Source organism: Chiloscyllium plagiosum, unplaced genomic scaffold (assembly GCF_037043375.1).
Source record: "Chiloscyllium plagiosum isolate Xiang-an unplaced genomic scaffold, Cpla_swu_hap1 HiC_scaffold_22, whole genome shotgun sequence".
Classification (NCBI taxonomy): domain Eukaryota; kingdom Metazoa; phylum Chordata; class Chondrichthyes; order Orectolobiformes; family Hemiscylliidae; genus Chiloscyllium; species Chiloscyllium plagiosum.
Window position 1 is genome coordinate 19679044 of NW_028270160.1, and position 26667 is coordinate 19705710.

The following is a 26667-nucleotide window of genomic DNA, read 5'->3' on the forward strand; positions in this document are numbered from 1 at the left end:
GCCTTGAAGGGCCTCGCATTTATTCATGAACAGAGCCCACAAGCTCAGTCAGAGAAAAAAATAACTCTGCCCACTTGATGTGGAAAGAGCCATTTTCTGTTCCCATTGATCATTTATGATTTGCTGGAGTATGGAAGTCCGTATTTGGCACTGAGAGTTTCAATCTTAGCCTGATCATCGAGGGAGCCCGTTCCCCCACATACAATAACTCATGTCTTCCAAGGTGTGCTCCCTTCTCCTCTTATATATTGAGCTGCCCCTTTTAATTATTGTTGTCTCCTATGCATGCCAGCATGCTGCCTCCAATCCCCACAATTACATTCCCCATTATCCCAATCACTGCAGTGACCCTGATGAGCTCTCCCCAACTTGACTCTCGTGTCGATCCCCAAAACAATGACTCATCACAACTCCCTGATGGTTACACTGAACTGGCAGAACTTGTGGTAGACCACTCCCCACACTGCAATGATATAGTACTCCTGACCCTGACTACCTCTAACAGCCAGTCAACTATGTCCAAGGCCTTTGACTGATGGGAGTCCCCCTTGACTTGATCAAGGACTATTCCCCTTAGACTTTGAGATACGTACATTTGGTTGAAGTATGTGCTGTTTACTGCATAAGCTGCTGGCACATGGTGCCAGTGTGATATTAATGGAGCAGGGTGCCTTACACCAACATGTTCATCCCTTTTGACTGATCCCTGCTGAAAACCATGACAAGCCACCTATCTTTGCATCTGTGTTAAATGGCAAGGCAAGATGGAAATACTCTGAGCTTTAAGTTCTGAATGAGGTGGCCTGGTGCGAAATGACAAGGCATAGATGCTGTGAGCATCCAAGTATGCACAAAGTGAGTGAGTGAGTGCTATTGGGGCAAGCGAGGGTTCCTGAGGTGCAGCCTGCTTCAGTCCTGCTTGAGTTGGTTGGTTGTTCCTTCCTGAGTGCAAATCCCATTTCAGCAGGGATCAGTCAAAGGGATGAAAGGTGTCAGTGCATTCCAAAGTGCAACATTAAAGAACAGTTTCCTGAGTAAGTTGCAAATGTGCTATGATGATGTGATGATGTCTGATGTCAACCTCCATAGATGGTGGGGTGGTGGTCACCCATGGAGGGTAATATCGCTATCTAAGATGGAGGTCAAGAGGAGCGAGCAGCAAACTGGATCTACCAGATATAAATCTGACTCTCCTGTTGGGAATTGTTACTGTCTAGATACTGTCCAGCGTGGGAAGATATGAAGCTGCATATCTTTGAAGTGAGATTAGAATCTACTAATTGTAAATGCTGCAAACAAGCCTTTTTTCCACTCATGAGCAAGGTTCTCATTATCATCATTCAAATCTTGGTTGCAGAATTGGTCTCTCTTTATTTTTGAAGTTTTTTCCAAGCTTGCAGTATTTTTGCAACCAATTCTTCATTGAATCGCTGAACAACATGGACAATGTTTTGACTCATACTTATAATAGATCAACTCCCATGTATTTAGGTTAAAGTAAAATATGTAATTACAATTCAGGATTATGGATTTGTTATTTGTGAGGATTTTGATTAAATTTGGGCTTTCACCATTTCAAAAAGAATGTATTTTAAGTTATAACCACGATTCATTGTGTGTGTGTCTGTTTATGATGCATTTAAGAATTGATTGTACTATGCAGTACTTATACAATCAATATGATGCAGATTATGCAGTGATGAGAACAAGAGGAGACTTTGTCATGTCAGACACCAGATGAGCACTAAAGACCTCAGTCCTTGTAATTCATTTGGGTACTAATTTCACTGCTACTAGTGCTTGATATTTCTTTTCTTCTTGCATTGTTTTGACCGCTTTCACTTTTTAAATTGTTTTCCCTTGAGCCTTTTGTATCAATTAAATGTGAATGAATGAACAATATAACATTTCTTTATGACACTATTGTTGCTTAATGAGGATGCACCAAGCATCAAATTGTAAACTTGGCTTTGGTGAACATCATTCACTGAAATGAAATATGTTAGATTTTAAATCACACATCTTTTTCAATTGTTTATCCTCACAAATACTGTATTCTATTTCTCTTCTGAAAATTCTAGCTCAAAAAGCAGTGCAAGAGTTTGAGAGGGGGAGGTCTAGCATACCTTGGGACTTAAAGCACCGAGAGTATAAATGGATAAGAATGTTGTGTTGAATCTGGTTTAATAAATTCTTGGGATCAATGAGCATCTTGTATGCAATGTACAGTTGAATGTTCCAGATTATTTCTCTTTGCCAAAGATGCAAAGCAATATTTTGTTGCTAAAAAATTGGGAGGAACACTGGGATTGTATGATTCTGCAGCCTGAAATTCTGTCAACTTCAGTTAAGTACATTTACCTGTTGAGAGTAGAGATTTCTTACCCCCAGGTCATTTCAAATGTCCTGCTGGCAGGGTTTCAGCTTGAGGAAAATTGCCAGCAAAAACACCTGGTATAAGAAGTAGTCAGGCAGATGGCAATGTTGATCGATGTGACACTCGGTCCGGCAAAGCTCTTTTCCTCCCCCCAGCTATTATTTGCAATATGGCGCATTCGTAAGCAGGTCATGCCAAGTTGTAGATAAACCCCTAGCTATTTTACGAGGTTCCTCTTTACAGTTCTCTATCTTGCTTTCCTCTTTCAAGGCCTTCCTTAAAACCTCTTCCGTTTTCTAGACTTTTAGTAATCTGATCTAATCTGGTTTGATTTGGAAATGGGAGGTGAGAAAAAAACATTTTTTACACAGCCGGTTTAGAATAGACTGCTTTGAAATATGATGGAGGCAGATTCAATTGAGACATCCAGCAGAATGTTGGATGATTATATGGATAGAAATAACCTGCAATTGTATGGGGGGAAAAGCAGGTGATTGGTATTAGCTAATGTTCATTTGAGGGGTCAGTTCAGAAATGATGGACTGAATGGCTTCCTTCCGCACTGTAACAATTCAGTAATTCTGTGATGACATACTATGTTTCATCATGCTCCTGTCACACACATTGGGCTTTTTATTGTGTTAAAGGTGCTATAGAAATGTGAGTTACTTTGTTATTGTTTTTGTGGTTGTGAGGCTCATGAAACACTGTTGTGACCAGCTTATTTAGAAGGACTCAAGACCTTGCTTAAAAAAGCTTGCTTTTGCTAAAGAAGAGTTGAGGATTTTTTAGACAGCAACGTGAATGTTTATTTCATTGAAGGATTGCTAGTAACATCATGGAATTGAGACAAAACTCAAGTAAAAAGTTATATACCTCCACTAAATGAATGATGTCAAATATGTTAAAATGTGTTAAATGATTACTACTTAGAGTCATAGAGATGTACTGCATGGAAACAGACCCTTCGGTCCAACCCGTCCATGCTGACAAGATATCCCAACCCCATCTAGTCCCACCTGCCAGCACCTGGCCCATATCCCTCCAAACCCTTCCTATTCATATACCCATCCAAATGCCTCTTAAATGTTGCAATTGTACCAGCCTCCACCACTTCCTCTGGCAGCTCATTCCATACACATACCACACTCTGCGTGAAAAAGTTGCCCCTTAGGTCTCTTTTATATCTTTCCCCTCTCATCCTAAACCTATGCCCTCTAGTTCTGGACTCCCCGACCCCAGGGAAAAGACTTTGTCTATTTAACCTATCTTTGCCCCTCATAATTTTGTAAACCTCTATAAGGTCACTCCACAGCCTCCGACGCTCCAGGGAAAACAGCCCAAGCCTATTCAGCCTCTCCCTGTAGCTCAAATCCTCCAACCCTGGCAACATCCTTGTAAATCTTTTCTGAACCCTTTCTACTTTTCGGTCTTCGCTCTGGAAAGAACAAACATAGCTACAGAATTCAGGAAAAGGGACTGTGAGGAGCTTGCACAGTTGGACATAGGAAATGGGGAGGTATTGGAGGATCTGATAGGCTTGACAGTGGACAAATCCCTGTCCCAGGTGAATTGCGGCCTGGGCCGTTGCAGGTGAGGCAAGAACTTGCACGGGCTCTGATACAAATGTTTAATTCCTCTTTGGCAGACTAGTCTCCTGTCAGTATAGGGAAATTATTGGAGAAAATTCTGAAGGAGAGAATTAATATCCACTTGGAAAAGACTGGATTAATTAGGGATAGTCAGCATGGCTTTGTCAGAGGGAGGTCATGCCTAACAAATTTGTTTGAGTGTTTTGAAAATATGAGCAAGTTCAGTTTATGTAGTTTACATGGACTTTAGCAAAACTTTTGACAAGGTATTACATGGGAGACTGATGAGGTGAAAACGGATGGAATTCAGGGAAACTGAGTGAGTTGGATCAGAAACTGGTTTAGAAATAGAACACAAAGGGTAATGGTAGAAGGCTGGTGTCGAGTGGTATACCACAAAAATCAGCACTGGGACCCTAATTGTTTCTTATACATATAGATGAAAATGTGGGGGCAATGTGAAGCAAGTTTGCAGGGCAGACCAGCCTCCCCTACACACACAAAGTTTGTGGTGGGGTGAATTTGTACTTGCAGAATTACATTTTATTTTGCTCAAAAACTGCATAAATCCATGTAAGATTCTGCAAATCTCACTTTAGAAATAGAATCAGTCTGACCTAACATTTGGACACAGACAGACTTTAACTTCACACCTTCAATGAGCTGAGGTGTGACACCCATTGTTAATCTTGAGAATGTAACTTTATATGTAAATCCCAGAAATTTTTTAAAGGAACCAAAACCAACATGGTCCTTCTAAAAGATGAAAGACTTCAGCTAAATTTGTTTAATATTACATTCCATGACACTGCAATCCTGTTGCCATAAAGTCTATGTCTTATGATTCTGCTCCACAACCACCTGATGAAGAAGCAGCATTTTGAAGGCTAGTGATTCCAAATAAACCTGTTGGACTGTAACTTGGTATTGTGTGATTTTTAACTTTGTCTATCCCAGTCCAACACCGGCTCATCCAAATCATTATACATGATCTTCTTTAGTAATTGAGATATATGAATCCAATTCACTAAAGCAAAATGTTTGGGGCACCTGAAATCACTTCCCCACTTCAACAATGTCAATAATGCTCGGCAAAATTAATAACTAAATATCGCAAAAATACTCCATATACCAGGACAATGTGAACAAATGATCAGGAAAAAAAATACTTGCTCGTAACTGATGTCATTGTCTTTTCTCAAAGACTAAACACAAGCTATTTTTCTCCTAGACTGCAACAGATTCCTTACAAAGGTGCAGTTCATGTTGTTATTGTAGTATATGTGTTTTTATTTCAATTAATAAAACAGCTTGAACTGTTGCAGTCCCAAATATGTGGAGATTTTAACTGTTATTTTCTACTTTCTCATTTATTTAGAGGGGATCAGTCGCGGAAAAGAGCTGGAGAGGAGCTAATGTTCAGTAAGTGATTTTGGTTTTGAAGGTGTTTTCTCCAAGTTTGTTCTCGTAACATTACAAACTATGCTCATTGAATGTGAAACATACTGTTTTAGAGTTTCTGCCAAATTCCATTAATTTTTGATAAATTTCGATATTGACGAGTTTCGGGGACAAATTACGTTCACCATAAATGGGGTTTTCACAATCTTTTGGCCTAGGTTAAATATACACTATGCTATCAAACAGCCTTTCGAAAAAACTGGCCATCGTTCCTAAGCAAACCAACAACCATCAGAGGTTTTCACTTATTGTGGCTGTTTGCTGACTATTGAAGGGATTCTTCACTTTAAGCTTTTTTTTAATTTGTTCCTTTTAATGATCTGACCACTCCCCACCAACCAAACTGGTAAATAGTTCTATATAGTTTATAAAACCCAAAAGAACTGCAAATGTTGTAAATCAAAAACAAAGACAGAAGTTGCTGGAAAAGCTCAGCAGGTCTGGCAGCATCTGTGAAGGAGAAATCAAAGTTAACATTTTGGGTCTGGTGACCCTTCCTCACGCCTTGTTATTGCATAGTCTGCCATTACACACTACCTACTGTCAGCTGCTTAACAGTCTCCATTGACAGCTATTCATCCTCCCAGCCAAATCGTTACAGACCCCCTTATCTGTCCAATTGTTGTTCTCTCTCTTCGACCTCTGTCCCTCCCTATCGTTTACTCCTTATTCCCTCCTATCTTTTGCATACAAACCAACATTTTCCTAGCTACCATCAGTTCTGAGGAAGGGTCACCAGATCCAAAATGTTCTCTTCTCAGATGCTGCCATGCTTGCTGAGCTTTTCTAGTAACTTCTGTTTTTGGTTCTACATAGTCTGTATGTTCATTTTAGCTTTTAACTATTGAGTTTCTCTCAGGTGATGGATTAGCCATTAATAAATGTGACTATTGTTATAAATTAATTTGTATTAATAAAGCTACAGGTTACTTAACACTCCTGCATAATTTAAAGAATATTTACGAAAACCTATTTTAAAAAAAAAATCCTTTAAAAATGTTGCTTGATTGCAATGGACTGTGGAAGATTTTAGGTTGGATTTTTTTTTGTGGACTCTGATCCTGCTATTGTTATGGACCAGGCTAGACAAGCAGGAGGCTGGAAGAACAAGCAGCATCAGGAGGTGGAGAAGTCGACGTTTCGGATGTAACCCTTCCTCAGGATTGCATCTGCAGTTTTTTTGTCTCTAACATTGTTATGGACCAGACCCCCTCAAAACTTTTCAAGAAGGTAGCCCAGACCCTGACTTTTCTAGTTGTTTTGAACAGGTTTAAAGTGGATATTCCAGGAGTGATGCAACTGGTCAAAATCCCTTAGTTTCAAAAGAAACAGTATTTATTTACAGAGTACTGAATGAAATGCAAACAAAAGAGAACCAAATACAGAATAACAGCCTATCTGAAAACCCAACAGACTATCCCAACTTAATGCTGTTCCAAATTCCTGCAACAAACCCCATAAATACGTGTTGGCAAAAAAGATAAAATCAAAGACAGGGTTTTATAAGAGAGATGGCAGAGAGATTCCATATAGGTGTTTCTTTGACCAGCAGCCTCAAAAAAAACTGACTGCTTTCTAAAAACCAAACTAAAATCAAAATAGAGCTAAGCTGAGAGAACTGGCAACTCCACATTCATTGTTTGTTTAAAAACTTAAAAGCTTCTTCAAGTGTATAAGCCCACACATTTCAGAATCTGTGTACGGATTTCCGATAAAATCCATTCAATCCCAGAAGCCGTAGTACTGCTCTTTTTGTCGATGGTATGGGAAACTCCCCAATTACCTCTTTGTTTTTGCATTCCATGGGACTGTTTGTCCACGTCCAATAGCATGGCCCAAGAAAATGACTTGGGCTTTGGAAAATTCACTTTGGCCAGGTTTATCACCAAGTCTGTCTCCAGAAGTTGATCAAATAATTTTGATAAATGTTGCAAATGATACAATTGGGTAATCTGGAAATTACCTTATTGGTTAGTCTCTGAAATGTGGCTGGCACGTTTTCCATATCAAATGGCACAACTTTAAACTGATACAGTCCATTTGGCATTACAAAAGCTGAACTTATCTTCGCTCTTTCAGATAAAGGTACCTGCTAGTACCCTCTGAGCAAGTCCAACTTAGAAATATAAGTTGTTTGTCCTACTTTTTCAACACTGTCTTCCAAACTCTGAATCGGATATGCATCAGTCTTTGTAACTGCATTGACTTTGCGATAGTCCACACATAACCGTACCATCTGGTCTTGATGCCATTACTATGGGTGAGTTCCAGTTACTGTAACTCACTTCAATTATGTCGTCTTGGAGCGTACGTTCAATCTCCTTTTGAACCTGTGCTAACTTTAGAGGGTTATGCCTATAAGGATGTTGCTTAATCGGAAAAGCATCTCCTATATCTACATCTTGCATTATACTAATTTCTATGCATCTCCCTGTGCGATAGCAATAACTCTTTCAGGTCATTTTGATTTTCCTAGAAGGTAACTCAATAATTTATCCCAGTTTTTTTACAACTTCCTCATTGTCCAGTTTAATTTGAGGAATGTCCAGTTCTTCACTCTGTGTTGTAACCGATAACACAGTCTCCTTTGGCTTTCCTTCGCTGCCAAAATACCTTATGAGCATATTTCCATGACACACTGAGATTTCTTTCTGTCTTATCAATAATTCATCTCACTCAATCTCCTTGCAACTTGATAAGATCCACTAAACCTTGATTTTAAAGAGTTCACCTAACACTGGAAGTAACACTAACACCTTATCGATGATGCAAGTTTTTGATTGCTCATCTGCTTCCCATTTCATTGTATGCTATGATACTTCTGAATGTTCCCAATAATTTGACATACAGTCCAAATATGTGGTCTCTGAATTCTGACTTACCCAGTTTCTCCTTAATCAATTTAGTGGTTCTCTCACTTCATGCCCAAAAAGTAAATTCATATGGACGGAATTTGGTCGATTCATGTGGTGCATCCTTGATCGCAAAAAGTACAGACAGAATTCCCATATCACAATCATCTGGGCAGTCTTGACTAACAGCCCTCAGCGTGGTCTTTAATATCTGATGCCATCTTTCTAGTGTTCCCTGCAACTTTGGATGGTATGCAGTAGATTTGCATTGTTTTATTCCTAAGCTGTCCATAACTTTCTCGGATAATTTTGATGTAAAGTTTGACCCTCGATCTGACTGTATCTCGTATCTAGTGAAAACTTTGAGTAATTCCTCTGTAATCCTTTCAGCTGTGACATTGCATAATGGAATGGCCTCTGGAAATCTAGTGGACACATCCATTATTGTTAACAAATACTGATTCCCACGATGTGTTTTAGGGGAGGGTCCCGTGCAATCTTCTAAGACCCTTGTAAAAACCTCCAAATGCAGGAATAGGTATTAAAGGTGCAGATTTTATTACTGCCTATAGTTTTCCAATTACCTGACATGTATGAACTGTCCGGTAAAATTCACTACATCCTTGTGCAGTCCAGGACAGTAAAAATGTTTTTTGTATTTTAGCTTGGGTTTTTTCTTACTCTTAAATGACCCCCTACTGGTAGTTCATGTGCTACGTACAATATCACCTTTCTATAAACCATTGGCAATACAACTTAAACTTCTGCCCATTTCACATCTGCCTGATTGTGATGGTTTCCATTTCATTATTAAGACATCATGCTGAACATTGTAGCATTCAGGGATATATTCAGATTCCTTTTCTGTGTATGCCTTTTGATATAATTGGTTTAGTTTCTCCGCTTTCTGCTGTAACTCAGTTAATTTATGAGCCAAAGATGTCTGCTTTGTCATCCATTGGCTCCTGTTTTGTCTCAACCATTTGATCAAACAGGGTTTCTGCTAATTCCACTTTGACTTTCTTATCTGTACTCTGACCCCTCTTGTTTCAGCTGGTGATTTTGCGACCTCGTTATCACACAGTTGAGAAAAATCCCAGGATATGTGTCCTGCAATAGTTCAGTTGCCTGTGTTTCCACTGGCTTTTCAACCACAATAGGCAGCATTCCTACCTGTGAATCAACTATATTGTTAGCAAGGACAGATTATATTCCTGGAGCTGAGAGTTTGGCTAGTATTCCTACTACGACTTCTCCACACTTCAGTGGATACTCTAACATCTCTCTAAATAATTGAGTTCTTTTCTTACTGTGAATTCCCTGTTACTAGCACTTTTTGCGACAACAATCTTCAGAGGTACATATCTCTTAGTCTTCCAACATCAAACATTGAGAGGATCCTGTATCTCTTAATATTGAAAACTCTTTACCTCTGGCCTACACGAGTAAACTTTACCTCAGCAGGTATAAAGATCTGGCCCTTCCTCCTTAACCAACGTCCAACTAGCTTGTAAATTCTGGTACAGCTTTCTCGCCTCCACTGTGCTTTCCATTACCACTCCATCAAAATTCACTGGCTTATCCTGTTTTCCTACATCTGGCTTCCTAACCCACCAACACTGATTTCATGTGGCTACTTTGTTGCAGTGAAAACACTGAGCTTTTTAACTTCTCTTTACCCTTCAAGGGTTTCCTTTTTCCCTGTGGTAAGTTATCCTTATAATCTTCACTGAGGTCGACCTTTCCCTTTCCATGTTTGGATTTCTCTTTTCCCAGATTTTTGTCCCTCCAATTGTAATTGGTTTTTAAGCCAAACTTTGATTTATAGACCAACTCATATTCATCAGCCATTTCAGCTGCTAATCTTGCTGTTTTAACTTACTGCTCTTCATGAGTTCTCACTACTTTAGGAAGGGAGTTTTCGAACTCCTGTCAAAGTTGCAACTCTTGAGTTCAAATTTTCTTTCTTATTTCCTTTCTTCTCTCTCTCTCTTTCTCTCTTTTTCGTTTTGTTCTGCTCATGCAATTCATTCCTTGTCTTTTGCCTCTAACTCAAGCTGCTTCAATTTCAATTGAACTTTAATCATCTCTGAAGATTCTGATAGTTTGTCCAGCAAATTTAAATCCTGAGCTAAAGCTGTAATTATATTTCCTTTTCTCACGGAAGGAGGCAGTTCCAACGCCAGGTTGTCTACCAATTCCAGCAGCTTGGCCTTTTTCTTACGCCGCCAGTCACTTCTTCCACCCCCAGAAAAGTCTTAGTGACTGAAAGAGCCATTGTTATCCCAAGCACTGTTCAAACCAACTGAAATCAACACCCAGATCAAAAGGCACTAACACCTACTACTCGCTGCCTTCGAGTCCAGCAACCCAATCCCAATTTGGAACTATAGAACAAATCCCACAAAGAGTCCCCAGTCTGTTATAGACCAGGCCAGACACCCTCAAAACATTTCAAGAAGGTAGCCCAGACCCTAACGTTTCTCATTGGTTTGAGTAATCCAAGAGTGCAGCTGGTCAAAATCCCTTGCTTTCAAACAAAACAGGATTTATTTATAGAGTACTGAATGAACCAAACAAAAATAGAGCAGAATGCAGAATAACATAACATATCTGAAAACCCAACAGATTCTCCCAACTTAATGACACTGTTCCTGCAACAATCCCCATAAACACTCCTTGGCAAGAAAAGTAAAATCAAACACAGGATCTTGCAGGAGAGAGAGAGATGGCAGAGAGATTCAGCATGGAATACCTTGTTCCATGTAGCTTTTTTGTTTAATTTCAAAAATACTTTATTCATAAAATATTTTGATGATCTGTACAATTGGTGGTGCCATTCATAGGCGCACCTTGCATTTCTTTATATACAGAGATCGGAATTAATAATTCTGTACGTTTACCATCCATATATTTAGCTGAGGCACCAGCGGAGCCCGCTTACTGAGTGGGCCCCCTGTGCTTCTTTGGCAGACAGACATTACACAGCGGTCTTTCCCCACCGCTCCTTGGCAGCAGCTGCCCCCAAGCTTCAGCGCGTCCCTCAACATGTAGTCCTGGACTTTGGAATTTGCCAGTCCGCAACACTCAGTCGGGGTCAGCTCTTTCAGCTGGAAGATCAACAGGTTTCGGACAGACCAAAGAGCGTCTTTGACTTAGTTGATGATCCTCCAGCACAGTTGATGTTCGTCTCAGTGTGCGTCCCGGGGAACAGACCATAGAGCACGGAGTCCCGCGTCATGGAGCTGCTCGGAACGTACCTCGACAAACACCACTACATTCCTCTCCAGACTTCCTTTGCATAGGCACATTCCAGAAGGAGGTGTGTGACAGTCTTGTCCCCTTCACAGCTGCTTCAAGGGTAGCGTGCGGTGCGGCAGAGAGACTGGGCCTGCTTAAAGGATCTCACAGGCAGAGCCCTTCTCACCACCAGCTAAGCCATGTCTTGCTGCTTGTTGGAAAGTTCTGGTGATGAGGCATTCTGCCAAATGACTTTGACAGTCTGTTCAGCGAACCGTTCGACAGGATCCGCCCTCTCCTTTTCCCAAAGGCTCTCAAGGACACTACGTGCTGACCACTTCCTGATGGAATTGTGGTCAAAGGTGTTTTTCTTCATAAATTTCTCTACGAAGGACAGGTGATACGGAACGGTCCAACTACTTGGAGCGTTCCGCGGCAACAAGGCCAGGCTCATCCTTCGCAACACTGGGGACAGGTAGAACCTCATTACGTAGTGACACTTGGTGTTTGCGTACCGGGGATCCACGCACAGCTTGATGCAGCCACACACATAGGTGGCCATCAGGGTGAGGGTGGCATTGGGTGTTTTTTTTTCTCCCCATGCCCAGATCTTTATACATCGAGTCCCTTCGGACCCTGGCCACCTTTGATCTCCATATAAAATGGAAGATGGCTCGGGTGACTGCGACGGCACAGGTTCTGGGAATAGGCCAGACCTGTGCCACATATAACAACACTGACAGTGCCTCACATCTCCTAATGGCCAGGTTTTTACCGCGATGGAGAGCGACCGTAGCTTCCATCTGCCCAGTTTCTGCCTCACTTTCCTGATACACTCCTCCTCCCAAGACATGGTGCAAGCCCCAGCCCCTCCAAACCAAATAGCCAGCACCTTTAGGTGGTCAGTCCTGAAGGGGATGGAGGATTGGTTGCCTAGTTCCCGAAGAGCATGGCCTTGCTTTTGCCTCGGTTGATCTTGGCCCTTGAGGCCCGTTCGAACTGGTCACATATGCACATGAGTCTGTGCATGGACAGCGGATATGAGCAGAAAACAGCGACGTCATCCATGAACAGGGAGGCCTTAACCTGTAGGCTCCCGCTGCCAGGATTAGTCACTCCTCTCAGGCTCGCATCCTTCCTGATGGACTTGGCAAATGGCTCTATGCAGCACACAAACAGGGCAGGAGAGAGAGGGCAGCCCTGCCTGACTCCAGATCTGACTAGGAAGCTATCTGATTCCCACCCATTGATTGAGACTGCACTGACAATGTTGGTGTAGAGCAGTCTGATCCAATTATGGATTCCCTCCCTAAAGCCCATTTTGGAGAGAACATCTCTTATATATGTATGTGATATCCTGTCAAAGGCTTTCTCCTGGTCCAGTCTGATGAGGCAGGTGTCCAACCCCCTGTCCTGCACATAGATGATTGTATCCCTGTGGAGTGTGAGACTCTCAGCGATCTTCCTGCCCAGTACAGCACAGGTTTGGTCAGGATGGATCACCGATCCCAGAGCAGACCTGACCTGGTTGGCGATGACCTTTGACAAGATTTTGTAATTCGCATTCAATAGTGAGATTGGTCTCCAGTTTCTGATTTCATCCCTCTCCCCCTTCCGCTTGTAGATGAGGGTGATGATGTCTTTCCTCATGGATTCACTCAAGATACCTGCCAGATGCATACTGACATACATCTCCAGCAGGTCTTGGCCAATTAAGTCCCACAGAGCAGAATAGAGCTCAACCGGTAAGCCATCACTTCCAGGAGTTTTATTCTTTTCTAAGGATTCGAGGGCCTTGGTCAGCTCATCCAGAGATAGCGGCTGGTCCAGCCTCTCCCGTGTTCTGTTGTCTAAGACCTCCGTGATAGAGGACAGGAACGACTGGGAGGCCGCGCTGTCGTTTGGCTTTGAGTCATACAGACTGGCATAGAAGGATTTGCTGATCCTCATGATGTCAGCCTGAGCCATCTTCTCCCTTCAGGCTGCTGAGCTTGGGGCTCTCTGTGCACCTTCTGGAAGAAGAAATGTGAGCACGTTTTGTCCTGCTCCATGGAGCGGACCCTGGGCCAGAAGATTATCCTGGAGGCCTCTGAGGCAAAGAGCAAGGCTTACTGGCCCTTCACTTCCTGGAGGTCCTCCGTGGCGTTGACCCCCATCGTCTGCAGCAGGAGCAGGTTCTGCATACTTTCCTGGAGCTGGACAGTTTTCCCCGCCTCTCTCTCGCCTCTTGAACACCTTTGAGGATGAAGAACCTCTTGATGTTCCCTTTTACTGTTTCCCACCAGTCCGCTGGAGACTCAAACAGGGCCTTCACGGTTCTCCAACCTGCGTAATCCCTCTTGAGCTCCTCAATGTTTCCCGGGGTCAACAGCTTGGTGTTCAGCTTCCACATTCCCTTACCAGCCCGCTGCTCGTCCTGTAGGTGACAGTCGGCCAGCAGGAGGCAGTGGTCAGAAAAGAACACCAGCTTGACGTCGGTGGATCTGACAGGGACCATTCGGGACACAAACAGGTAATCTATCCTTGAGTGTATAGACCCGTCTGCCCGTGACCAGGTGTATCTACGCAGCGCTCCGTCTGCAGGGGTGCTGAAGACGTCGTGCAGCTTGGCATCTTTGACCGTTTCCATCAGGACTCTGGACGCGGCATCCAGTTTACTGTTCCCCCCCCCCCCCCTCCCCCTCCGCTGGATCGTCCATCTGCATCAATGATACAGTTGAAGTCTCCGGCCAGAATGACCGGCCTGGACATAGCCAGCAACAGTGGAAGCTGCCGCAGGACGGCCAACCGTTCACTCTTACCTGTTGGGGCGTACACATTAATCAGTCTCAGGGGAGCATTTCTGTACATGACATCAGCGACGAGGAGGCGCCCGCCCATCACCTCCTTCATCTCGGAGATGGTGACGTTGCCTCCTCGCAACAGGATACCCAGGTCGGAGGCGCGGCTATCGTTGCCCCTGACCAAACTGACAGCCCATGGGCCCACAAGCTCGACCATCTCCTGTAGCTGCTGAGGTGCAGTATCCCACACTCCTGCAGAAACAGGACATCGGCTTTAACGTTGGCCAGGAAGACCAACGTAGAAACACATCGCGTAGCAGTTTTAATGCTACGTACATTAATATTGGCAATTTTTATCCCCATTTTAACAGTTTGAGGTTACCAGTGTCCATTTGCTGCTGGTCCTGCCTTCCTGTGGTAACTATCTGCATTCCTGAAGTGAATGCAAAGTGCTGGACACTTGCAGGGCTGCGGTAGCTGTCTGGCTCCACGCCGCGGACATTTGCCCGCTCTGGTGTCTTCGGGTCGGGACCAGGGTTCGCACAGTCAGTTCTCTGTCTGACAGCGGGGCTGTCACAGGACCGCTGCTCCCAGTTACCTGGAGCTGTGGGGTGGTGGGTACCTCCTGGTTCTCACCTGGTAGTGGGGTGGTCTTCACCAGTCCCCTCAGAGGGTTCGCCATTTGCTGGTTGGGGGGTGCTGCCCTCCTTTCTCCCCACGGCGCTTCTCTTCGCCTAGTGACTACCCTCCTTGCGCCCGTCCTCACCATCTGAAGAGCTGCCTGTATCCTCCTCATGCAGGTGTTGTTTCCCCCTTTGCTGGGTGGCTTTGCGGGCCTGATGAGGTTTCCTCTTCCTGCTTTTTACAGGAATCCACTCCTCTGCCTCCTTGGTTCGCTCCTCCTCCGTTTCCTCCGTCTGTCCTGTAGGAGCTTGGATTGGCTGCTGAACCTCCCCGCAGGCTGCCGACTACTCCACTCCATCCTTCTGGGTGCCCCCAGATACCGTTCCCCTGCTGGTTTGTAGTAGCTTTCTGGCCTTTTGCGGTCTATGGCTCGCATTGCCACCTCCAGCCATCTGTGCGTAGGTGGTGGCCCCTCGTCTTGGGCAGGCCTTGTACACGTGGCCCGCCTGTCCACACAGATTACAGTTCTTGGCCTCTTTGCATTGCTTGGTCGGGTGACCCTCCTGCTTGCAGTTCCGACAGATAGCGACCTTACAATCCACCGCCATGTGGCCTGACCTTCCAAGGTTCGGCACACTTTCGGCTGTCCTGCGTATGTCAGGTACCCTCTGCTCCCTCTGATAGCAAAGCTGGAGGTGGGTGGAGGATGTTCCCACTGGCATCAACCCTCAGGGTTACTCGTTTGCTGGTCCAGATCCCAAAAGGGTGGACCACATCGGTACTTTCTCCCTCGACCTGGATGTACTTTCTCAGGAAGGTCAGGACATCAGCTGCTGGGACGTAGGGGTTGTACATATGAATTGTAACCACCCGACGACTCTGTGCAGGAAACACACACAACAGGGCTGCCGATAAGATGGGGAACAGAGGCTCCCCTTCCTTCTCCTTGAAGACCTTCAGGAGCTGCTCGCACTGCTTCACACTCCTGAAGGTCACATCAAAATAGCCTGCCCCAGGGAAATCCTGCAGGCAGTATACGTCTGCTGCGTCAAACCCACAGCACTCTAGCAGAACCTTTTTGACAAACACTGTCCGATCAACAGGTGTACGATCCTCCACCTTCTTCATAGTCACTTGGACTGTGTTGCAAATGCCCTGGCCTGGGCTGTGGGCGCCTGCTGAGGCCATAGCTCCGAGGTTGGCTGGTCCCTGAATTGGCGTTAGACCGAAGCCAACATGAAGATCCACTAAGAGCAGGTCAGCACAACCAAATGATCCTCCAATGTCCAATCACGATCCAGCGATGATCTCCACTAGCTCTGGTGACTCGAAGCTCCACTCTTGATCCTAGTACCTCCCCTGCCAGGTAAGTATCTTGTAGCTGTTTCTTTGACCAGCAGCCTCAAAAAAACTGACTGCTTGCTAAAATCAAACCAACCCCAGCTGGAAGAACTAGCCACACTCCCCTTTCTTTGTACAAGTGTTTATTTAAAAACTTCGAAAAGTTTCTTTAAATAGATAAGCACAGACATTTTGGAATCTGTGTCTTTATGACCCTTCTGGAAAAAAACCCAAGGACAACATAAGCTTGTTAAAGGAGTAGCATTATTACACTTTTGATTGTGAACATGGCTAGAGAAGCCTCATATTATGGTGCTCAGAGCCAGAGGGCAATTTTTTGAATAGAGTGCCAATAAAGGGCTGCCTCTGTGAGCCTAGACTAGTTGAGTTTTTTGAGGCTGAGGGCCAATAGGAGGTATTCTCAGACTCTGAGATTAATACCTCCACCATCCAACAGGAAGTTGTAAGTGCTGGTAGGAAAAACAGAGGGTAGTGTTGAGATGGCGATCCCCTCTGGAGAGTTTATACTTTTTTTTTAAGCTGATGAACCAACGCCATCGGGAGGGTGCCTTCATTCCTTGGCCTCAGCAAAAGGGCTGTATGCCGGCTGTAAGATTCTATATTGGGCCCTTTACTTGAATTAATTAACCATCTGCTGTTTGTGAGCATTGCTTTTACCTGTCCCTTCCCCACTCCTGATCCTGAGTTCATGAAAATTGCTTGAAGGCAGGATGTTAGCATAAAATTGGCCATGAGCAGGGAAGTACGGGTCTCAACTCTGCAACTGAATGAAAATTTGGCCTCTTTGGTTTAATTGTTATACAAAAACTTGAGGTGTTTAAAAACCTCTTGAAACTTGAATAATTTGGGGCACAGTTTGTACCTGGATTGATCATTTTACCCAAAGCAATAACTCCTAGCTATAACTTCAAGTCTTAATTTTTCTGGAGGGAACTAAATTTTCATTTTTAAAAATATTGCAAATGTTTACTTTTTCTTTACCTCCTATTCTAATCATGTTAATTCAAAAATTCTTATTCTCTCTTTTGTGTTTTAGATGGGTCAGCATCAACATCATCATGTGCAAATACAAGGGGATTCAGATAGTGAAAAACTGAAGACTTGTTTTTTCTTGCCTTGGAAGAAGGACAAAACTGAAAGGCTCTTAAACCGTGCAGGGAGTCATGCAATGGAGGGGCATTTGCTGAAGTTCAAGCCTGTTTTACTCTTGCCCTCCTTTCTTAAGAGAAGGACTTGTCATCTTTTAAGTTTTGTTTCTGATGATCATGCTGCTAACAGACTTGGGAATATTCTTTCCAAAGGCTCATTTCTATGGTGTTGTGCCTGGACTGGTTGTATAGTGTAAAAGTTCACATTGAGTGAACTTCAGCATCCTAGCAATGGTTTTTGAATGGAATTTAATCCTTTTTTGCAAGAAGCACAGTTTCCAGCAATCTTCTAACATGCTTGCCATTTTCATGACTTCTAATCATCCAAACACCCTGATTAAAGGTGCTCCCTGTTCTGCCATGTTGGCCAGGGAATTTTTTTTGTCTTTAATTCCTGAGCGTTTGTTCAATTTCTGAGATTTTGTAATTCTGTCTTTACTGTCCACGTCAGCCCCCGTTCTCACCGAATTGTGTGTTTTAAAACTGTTAGAACACTCCTCTGTCAGGATCTTTACTAAATCTACTACATTTGCAACTAAGTGGTTTCACAATAGTGAGAAGTCATGCATATTCAACTATGGATATATGGTGATACAGGGATTTTTTTGTTTTTTAAAAAAAATCTTGAGAATTCATTTTTGTTGGTAAAGGATTAACCAAAACGGTATGCACAGCAGTAATCATAATTAGTCTTAAAACCCAAACTACGTATGTGAAGCCTCATTTGCATCATTTTCATTGAATGTATTTTTTATTGAATACAGTATCAGTCAATATTTATGTAATACTCTACTAAATAATGACTAAGCCACCGTACCAATTCTGAAGCATTTTATCAATTTTAGTATTCTGATATATTTTGCTATTGTAGATATTTGACTGCGTGAAGACTGTGCCATTTTTTACCTTATTCCCCTTGCCTATCATTTTGAATCTGGATAATTGAGCAGGAGTGAGTATGTGAAGTATTTTTTCCTCATATAGTTGGTCTGCTGTATTAAATCTGAGCAGTTAATGTGTCATTGCATTTACTATTGTTTTCAATATTACCTGCTGCCTCATTGCGAAGGACATGAATTTTCAGGAAAGGACAAAAGCACAAGAGGGAAGATGTCCTAACAATTTCGCATTTAGTAATATCCTGCTATTACTCTTATTTCATGGGTAACTTTCTAAGTTGGTTTAGTATGACTAAAAATCTCAGCAAAAATGTGAGACAACAAATAATTGTAATTTTGGGTTAAAATTGAGCAACTCTTGCCTGTTTGGCTATAGCAGTTATTTCAATTGTGCAATAAAACCCAAAATTGGTTTTGGTTATTAGATAACTTTTTTTTTTGCTCATTTGTGTAAGTATTTTAGTAGTAGCTTACCTTTGTAGCCTTTAATTGCAACCTGTTTGTATAACATAAATAATGCAGTAGATTTTTACCTGTGAGTGACATGTTAATGGTAAGGCATAACCATGAAAATCAGAGTTAACCCATGGTCCCCGTAGATGTAGACATCTATTTAAACTAATATCCAAGTGTTGCAAAGTGTAATTTCTCATTCTACAAAGCAATGGAGTATGACTCCTCAGCAGGCAGTCTAAAATGCTTCTAAAAAGCCACTTCCATGTTAGAAGACATGTTTAACATTCTAGATGAATTGTCTGTTAATTTGAAACATAATGATCTGTTTCCCAGATCCCAACACCCTTTGTGACCACAATAAAAAATTGGGGTTCATTGACAAAAAATTTGAACAGGACTCTATGCATTTGGTCAAACTGATCTTGTGGCCCTAACAAACCAGTGAATGTTATTCCAGTTCCAAATTCTTCTTAATAATGCTTCCAGCTATTTTTGCTTAATTTTGAGAGATGTTTACAGATACATATTTTAATTCCAATCCTTTCCCCATCCTTTACTATTTGTAAGGATTTCCCATGCTTTACTATGATGCAGGAAATTGATTAGACAGTTCCCTTTAGTCTAATGCACTATGTGCCAACAGAGCTGAGATCCTGAATGGCACACATTATTGTTTTCAGGGGGTTTTTGAGCAAACTGGCAATTGTGGTGGAACAGTATTGCACTTCTGACTGGTCCTTCAAGGCCACTTTGAATTTACTATAGAGCTTATAGCACCAAAAATGGCCATTCAGCCTGATTGGTTGGCCATTGTTCATGCTCCACATGACTATCTTGCTACCCCACTTCATCAAAATAGCTTCTAATCCTTTCTATCTCATGTACTTAACTAACTTCCTCTTGGATACATCTGGTCTACTCCCTTTAATTATTCCCATATAGAACATGTGTCATATTCTCACTTCTGTCTCAGTAAAGATGTTTTGCTGCCTCTTATTGATTGGATTTATTAGTGCCTATCATCTATTTATGCCCATACGTTTTGGACTCATCCAGCTGGGGTAGTGAGGGACATGAGTTTTCAATCCTGTGATGGAGCTGGTAATTAGCTTATATGTCAAAAAAACATAGTTTAAAAAGGCATTAGGGACTTAATTGCAGTTATTTTATGTTTTTCCCCAGCACAGTGATGGAGAGTCTAAACAATCTAAGTATCCATTCAGCAGCATCTAATTTCACATCATGCGCACCATCAATTTAAAATATTTAATTACATTTTCTCCCAGTGATTATGGCCATCTGTGCTAATACTGCTGTGTAAACTGAAGATATTTTTTTTTTTCTTAAATGCTTTCCTTTTACTATTTTGGGTAAACTTTTTAAAGGAAATTCTTTTCATGTACAATTATACATTCCAGATATAAATTTAGTGCTTCATGTAAAATTGGGAAATAATGAGGACACCAATTGACTTTCTGTCTTATCGCGATGATATTCAAACGAAAATAATTAATCTTAATTTTATATTGCTGATGCCAGTTTCTAATATTTATGACATTTGGTTAAGGGAAGGGGTATGATTTCCACAGTTATGTTCTTTGTACTGAAATTATAAATGGGTATTTAAAGAGTGCATCTGTGATTTGACCACTCTAAGTCAAAATCGACAGACTAATTTCAATCATGAAATCTTCTGCTTGTTTCAGATATAATAGAAAAGCTGTTAAGATTCATAATTTGTGCATAGCAAAGTTATTTTTTCAGACTGTATAATTAAGAGTTGAGATAATTTGACTTACTCGCACAGCATTAAAATATGTTAAGGACAGCGGATAGATGGGATGATTCATAGCCGAACAAAGCTTTCAGGTTGGTTTGCATATCTATCAAAGTAAGGTCTAAATCAAAAAGCATTAGTTTCTTATAACCTATGCAGCTTCAGCTTGCATTTCAACATAGCCCCCTCAGGGAAGACTCAAGGCTGCAGACAAAATCTATTTAATATGCTAAAGGCTTCTCTGTATTTAATTGCTGGAACAGTTTTGTCATCCTTTCATCCCTGCAGGCATTTTTCATCAGGCAGATGCCCAGAAAGTGGCATGAAAAGGTTGTAACCTCTTAGGAGACAAAGACACAATGGCAGGTTTTGCTGAAAAGTGTCGCTTTAAAAAAAAGTTCTAAATGCTATTATTATCTTAAAAGTATAATAATAAAAGTTTTTATCTTAAATATGTCAACAAAAGATCTTTTGCTTATGATGAAATTTCATGACTGTAAGTTCAATAAATTCATATAGTTGTCAATTGGAGCTCTGGTGATCCAGCATGTGCAGCAAAGAATAGTTTCAAATCTTTCAACTAAACACAATAGAAGGCATTAAACAAAGTTTGAAGATGGCAGAAGATGATTGATAATAGGCTTCCTTTGTACATCCCTCAGTGATCACTACGAGTGACACTGATAGTTTTTTATTGCCAAGTTACCTACCCCATTTACAAAAGGCACAATACTGAGACCTTGTATTGAAATTGAAAGTGGGAAATTTGTGAGAGGAAGGGGTTACAAATGAAGATAGTGCACAAAAAATGAGATATATGGATAGAAATATATATTCTGACCTTGTCTACAGCTTGAATTAACAATGCACTTTTAATGTTTAAAGATCCAAATTTATATTCTAAATTTTCTTTTCAAAAGTGAATGTGTTCCCTTTTCAATGTGAGTTATTCTGTTGCAGGTACATGTATAGTGCAAGGAAACCCACAGTGACTTAGGTGGAACAATCTATTGACTCTATTTTGAACAATTTAAATTTCAAGATTCCCAATGTTAAAATTGTTTATATATTCATAAACACAGGTAGGCAAATTAAAGCTAGCGCATCATACGTGTCCTGTTGTATGTTACAACTGGCATCGCAAGTCTCAATGCTTCCCACATACTGTGTATTTGTCCAGGAAAGGCATTTAGTATTAAAACCCTAATCCAATTCAGAAAGAAGATAATTCCGGGAAATGCCTTTCTGATCCTAAAGACAATGAAAACAAGTTCCATGGGGTGACAATGTTTGCAAAGTAATTCGACACATACTAAACAAGCCAAGAACGTACCCTACATAATTGTGGTCCTCTTCAAAAAGAAACACACCCTAAAATCTAAAGTATGCAGATTAGTTCACATTTAGGGTGTGTAGTTCCTTTTTAAATAAGGCAGTTTTCTGAACTTCTACAAGGGACACTTCATTCTGAAAAGGTGAAATGCAGTATTTTCAATATAATATGCATATCTGTAAACCCTGTTAGAAAACTTGACTGATCTTCACCTGAACTGCTTTATAGGTGTTGAATTTTAAAGTGATTTTATTTTCAGCTTTCTGGAGAAAGATGACTGTGTAATTCACCTGATATTCTACATTCCCTATCAGAATAGTGTCTGTAGATAGTTGGGCTATATTGTTTAATATGGAAGATCCAGAATGGAACTCATGGTTCTCCATGTATAACTTACTCCAAGTGAAAAGCTTTAACCCATTGGTATTTGATTGATGCATAGCACCATTGGTTCCTGAAACATCTGATCATATTTTTATTCTGGATTTCTGCACCTAGACAAAATAGATTGCCCTCCTGTAACAGTGTTAGTGTCTTGATTGTTGCAAGCCAGAAAGCAGTCTCCAGCTCTCAACTACGTTTTCATTTGGGAGAAAAGAACTCTTGCAGTGCCTCTACAGAGAACTAGGATTGGGCTTATTCCTTTTCCCAATTGATACTAAACCTTGAGATCATTGCAAAGATATATAGGTTTTAGCTCTCCAAACAAGGCTTCTCTAAGGGCTTACTGTATAAGTATGTATCAATCGGTACAGAGCTAAAAGTACCAGGTTCAATTTCTGACCTGTGTTCAATTTACTGTTCAAAGTTTGGGAGTGGTTGGAGACCTAAAATACTAAGACCTGAAGAAAGATTAGTAGGGATTTCACTTTTTTTTGTTTTGTAGCTTCATTGTTAAAAATGGACATTGGATGAAGGCACAGTGGGACTTGATGTTGTGCATTTCGGATCTAAATACCCAGCTGATATTCTAGATATAGACTCTCACACGAAGAGTGGTCACTTGATGAGCATCTGAGGGCCACTAATAACTAAAACCCTTTACCCAAGTGAGGAATCAACTTCAGGATGGGAGACAGGAGGAGGATGTGGTGGCAAAGTTCTCTGTGGAAGGAGGGAAACACTATTCCTTTGAAAAGGTCTAGGTAAAGAGAATTAAGCCTCAAGTTATTTTAATGAGTTTCTTGCAGTATGGAAATGATGAGGCCAATTGAAATTTCATCACAGGCAGAAGTTACATTTTGCTTACCTTTTTGTAATAAATGTTTATGGACAGAATACACTGAAATTGCTTGCTTATGTTCTTTTTGAAAATATATTTTATTGTGTAGATTATATGATTGTATTTTAATTTTGAATGCAAACTTTCTAAACTGGATATGTTCTTCAATAAGGCACTTTAAGTAAATTGGTACCATTTTTGTGTTTCAGTTTATAGAGCCCATAAACACTTCTTCCTTCCACAGATTTCCAAGATTATTAGACTGTAAGAGATCATTAAAGCTCCTAGGAGATTGCAGCATCAAGACTAAGGGAATATCATTTTTTTCTCACGTTGCATATTGCAATGAGATGATATTCGTTATGGATAGCATAATTAGACTATCATTTAAAACTAAAACTTAGACCTCTGCAGCAGATCTTGGTTTCCGAAAGTGCTCAAGCCTGTAGAACAACATCCAAACAGTTCCTATCGAAATCTTGTTTGAGTACTGTAGTAGGATTACTTAGTGTATCTTCAAATAATGATGCTGCTGTGTTAATGTGGTCCTGTTAATGTATTTTCAAATATGCTTGGAGAAAATAATTGCAGGTTTAAAAAAAAAGTGAGTTTAGTTGGTTTCAAAATGCAACCTGTAGAAAACAACAAAAGGTCGTTCACTTTGAATAAAAAATAATTGAAATTAAGGTGATATGTTGCATAAGAGAAATAATTAATGTTTGCACTAAAATAAAGTCATACTATATGGTAAAGTCACTTATTTTATTAAAGGAAGATTGATTATTAATTTGGTATTGGGTGTCTGAAATGTGATCTGCAGTACCTTGGGTGTGTACCGCTCTTTCAATAAAAATATCCAGTTTGCTGCAAATTTTCCAGGATTTATTTTCATAACCTTAAATAATGAAAATAATGGTGTTTATTTTTATTGTCTCAATTATTTTGTGAGACAATAAAAGTTTCAGTCAATTTTGTTTATATGAAATTGTAGCCTTGGTGTGGTTGTGTTTTTTTAATTTACTCTTGGTTAAGTGGCTTTTTTTTTGCATTTATGATACCTAACTGCACTCCAGTTTGATCAGGGGCCCTCACGATTCAGTTCATTAATTCTGTCGTAATTCACACTCTTGTATTACAGCTTAAGACCTATCCTATATCATAAAATTTATCAAGCTATTGTTTTCTGCAGAACACCCAACAGGATGACTTTTCATTTACTCCGTGCCTATTAATTAGCCAAAAGATACATTAACCACTGCATTAGATGAAATATTACTTAGCTGGCTGAAATCTTATGACTAAACAGTATTGTAAATTTAAATTAAAATAAATACCTTTTGCAAATCAGAATTATTAATTATAGCAGGGATGAAATATCCTCCCACTTTAAATGTGAGTAACCTACCTAGCCAGTTGAATACTGGTTGATAGCCAACAGCAACAACTTGCAATTATGTAATTTCATTAATGTAATATAACATCTGAAGATGCTTCACAGGAGCATTATAAGCACATAAGAAATAGGAACTGGATTAGGCCATTCAGATCTTTGAGTCTGCTCCATCATTCAATGAGGTCATGGCTGATTTATTTCAATATCTATTTGATTAAGTATCTCTATATTCCTTGATGTTTTTGAAATGTAGAAGTATATTAGTGTCAATTTTGAATATGCTTAATGACGCCAAAGGTTCACCACTATCTGAATGAACAAGTGTTCATCCCTTTACTCAGTCCTAAGAGTCCTAACCCTTATTCTGAGACCATGTCCTCTGGTTATGGTATGATTAGAAGAATGAGAGGTAATTTCATTTCAATTCTAAAATAAGAATGTAGGCCCAGTCCATTTAATTTTCTTCATGGACAGTTCTTCTGACCCAGGAATCAGTTTGGAATCTTAGTTACCTTCACTCTATATGGCAAAAATTACACATGATATTTCATTTCCTATCTCACCAAGGATCTAGTAATTGTAGTAAGACATCTTTGGTCCTGTACTGAAATATTAAAAAGCAACACATGACTCAGGTACCAAACTGCTTGGTGTGCCTGTATATTAACATGTGAAACATGAAACACAAATTCCCTTTGAAGTTCAACACTTCCCATCTCTCACCATTTAAGAAATTTTCCATATTCCTGTTTTCCTCCAAAGTGGATAACCTCACATTTCTCAACATTGTATTCCATTTGCCAACATTTCACACACTCACTTAACTTTTCCAAATTCCCTTAAAATGCATTTGTATCCCCACAACTCACATGCCCACCTTGCCTTGTTTTTGGAAATTTGTTTAATCCCCATCTGCCAATGATTGATATGGACTGTACATAGCTGGGACCCAACCACTGATGCTTTGGTATCCCGTCAGTCACAGCTGTCAACCTGAAAATTACCCATTTGTTCTTTCTGTCATTTAAACTATTCTCAATTCATGTTATTATAGTTGCTTCAAATCTTTTGTGGTCTAATTTTGTTGCCAGCCTTGGGTAGGATCTTACCAAAAGCCTCCAGAAAAACTTAAGTTTACTACACCCACCAGTATCCCCACCCTTTTATCTATTTGGTTGTTTTCCAGCAACACATTTCCAGCTCTGATCTCCAGCATCTGCAGACCTCACTTTCTCCTCAATGGTTACATCCATAGAAAATCTCCAGGTTAGTCAAGCTTTTCATAATAATGACTGTTAGAAACCAGGACTACTACTTTCTCATTTTTGATTTGGAACGGAGTTGAAGTTAAGAATTGAAATTTAAACAGCAGCTTGGTTTTTTTAAAAAAAAGAACAAAAGACTGATGTTGGCTGCTGAAAAGAGGCCTGGGAAAATGCTACAGGTTAATTATTGCTGTAAGAACACTCTCTAAATGATTTGACACATGTTGTTATGCACAGAGACTGGCAGCTGATTGGATGTTGAATTGGTCAATCAAGGGAGGATCAGTGCTTTAAAGCTATTAACAGAGAATGAGGAAAAGGATGTTTAAAAAGTGAACTGGGTTTTAGCAGGAGACAGATTTGCTTTAAATGCTGCCAGAGTGGGAAATATTTTTGGTTTCTCTCTTTCTTTCTTCCTTTCTTTTTTCTCCCATGACTATTTGTTAAAAGTTCTGAGAAAAAAGCTCGTGTGTAAGTCAAAACTCTCCAGAGATCTGTGGAAGCTGTTTGCATTAACTTCAGAAATAAAGCAAGACAGAGGGGTGTTGGGAGTTGTTGTACTTAAAGAAGATTGAGCTGAGAACATAGGTGATATTGAGATTGCTGTGTTGTTCATCTGTGTTCTGCTAATGTTACATTATTAATAAATTAATTTTTGTTGAAGTCATAAATGTGGATTTTGTTATTTGTAATGTCTGGTTAGGAACAATTGTGCAATCTTGAGTTCATTGAATGTTTTGATTTCACTATGTTTTGAATTCAGTGATAGTGAGCCTGGTCTAATTTGGCATGTGGTCACTGTGTCATAACATAAGTCATTTTAAAAATACTTGTAATATTATTTGCATAAGCTATTAGGGCTGATGGCCTAAAAGTTGACCAA

The 26667-nt window shown here is 40.6% G+C and overlaps 1 protein-coding gene across 1 annotated transcript in view; it reads left to right on the forward strand.

The window, feature by feature from the left end:
* Positions 1-23997, forward strand: part of cacul1 (CDK2 associated cullin domain 1) — a 117507-nt gene extending 93510 nt beyond the window's left edge. The window contains exons 8-9 of the mRNA XM_043712850.2: positions 5348-5391; positions 17328-23997. Coding sequence (XP_043568785.1) covers positions 5348-5391; positions 17328-17377 — 94 coding nt within the window. The 3' untranslated portion in view covers positions 17378-23997. The remainder of the gene's footprint in view (positions 1-5347; positions 5392-17327) is intronic.
* Positions 23998-26667: the final 2670 nt, after the last annotated feature.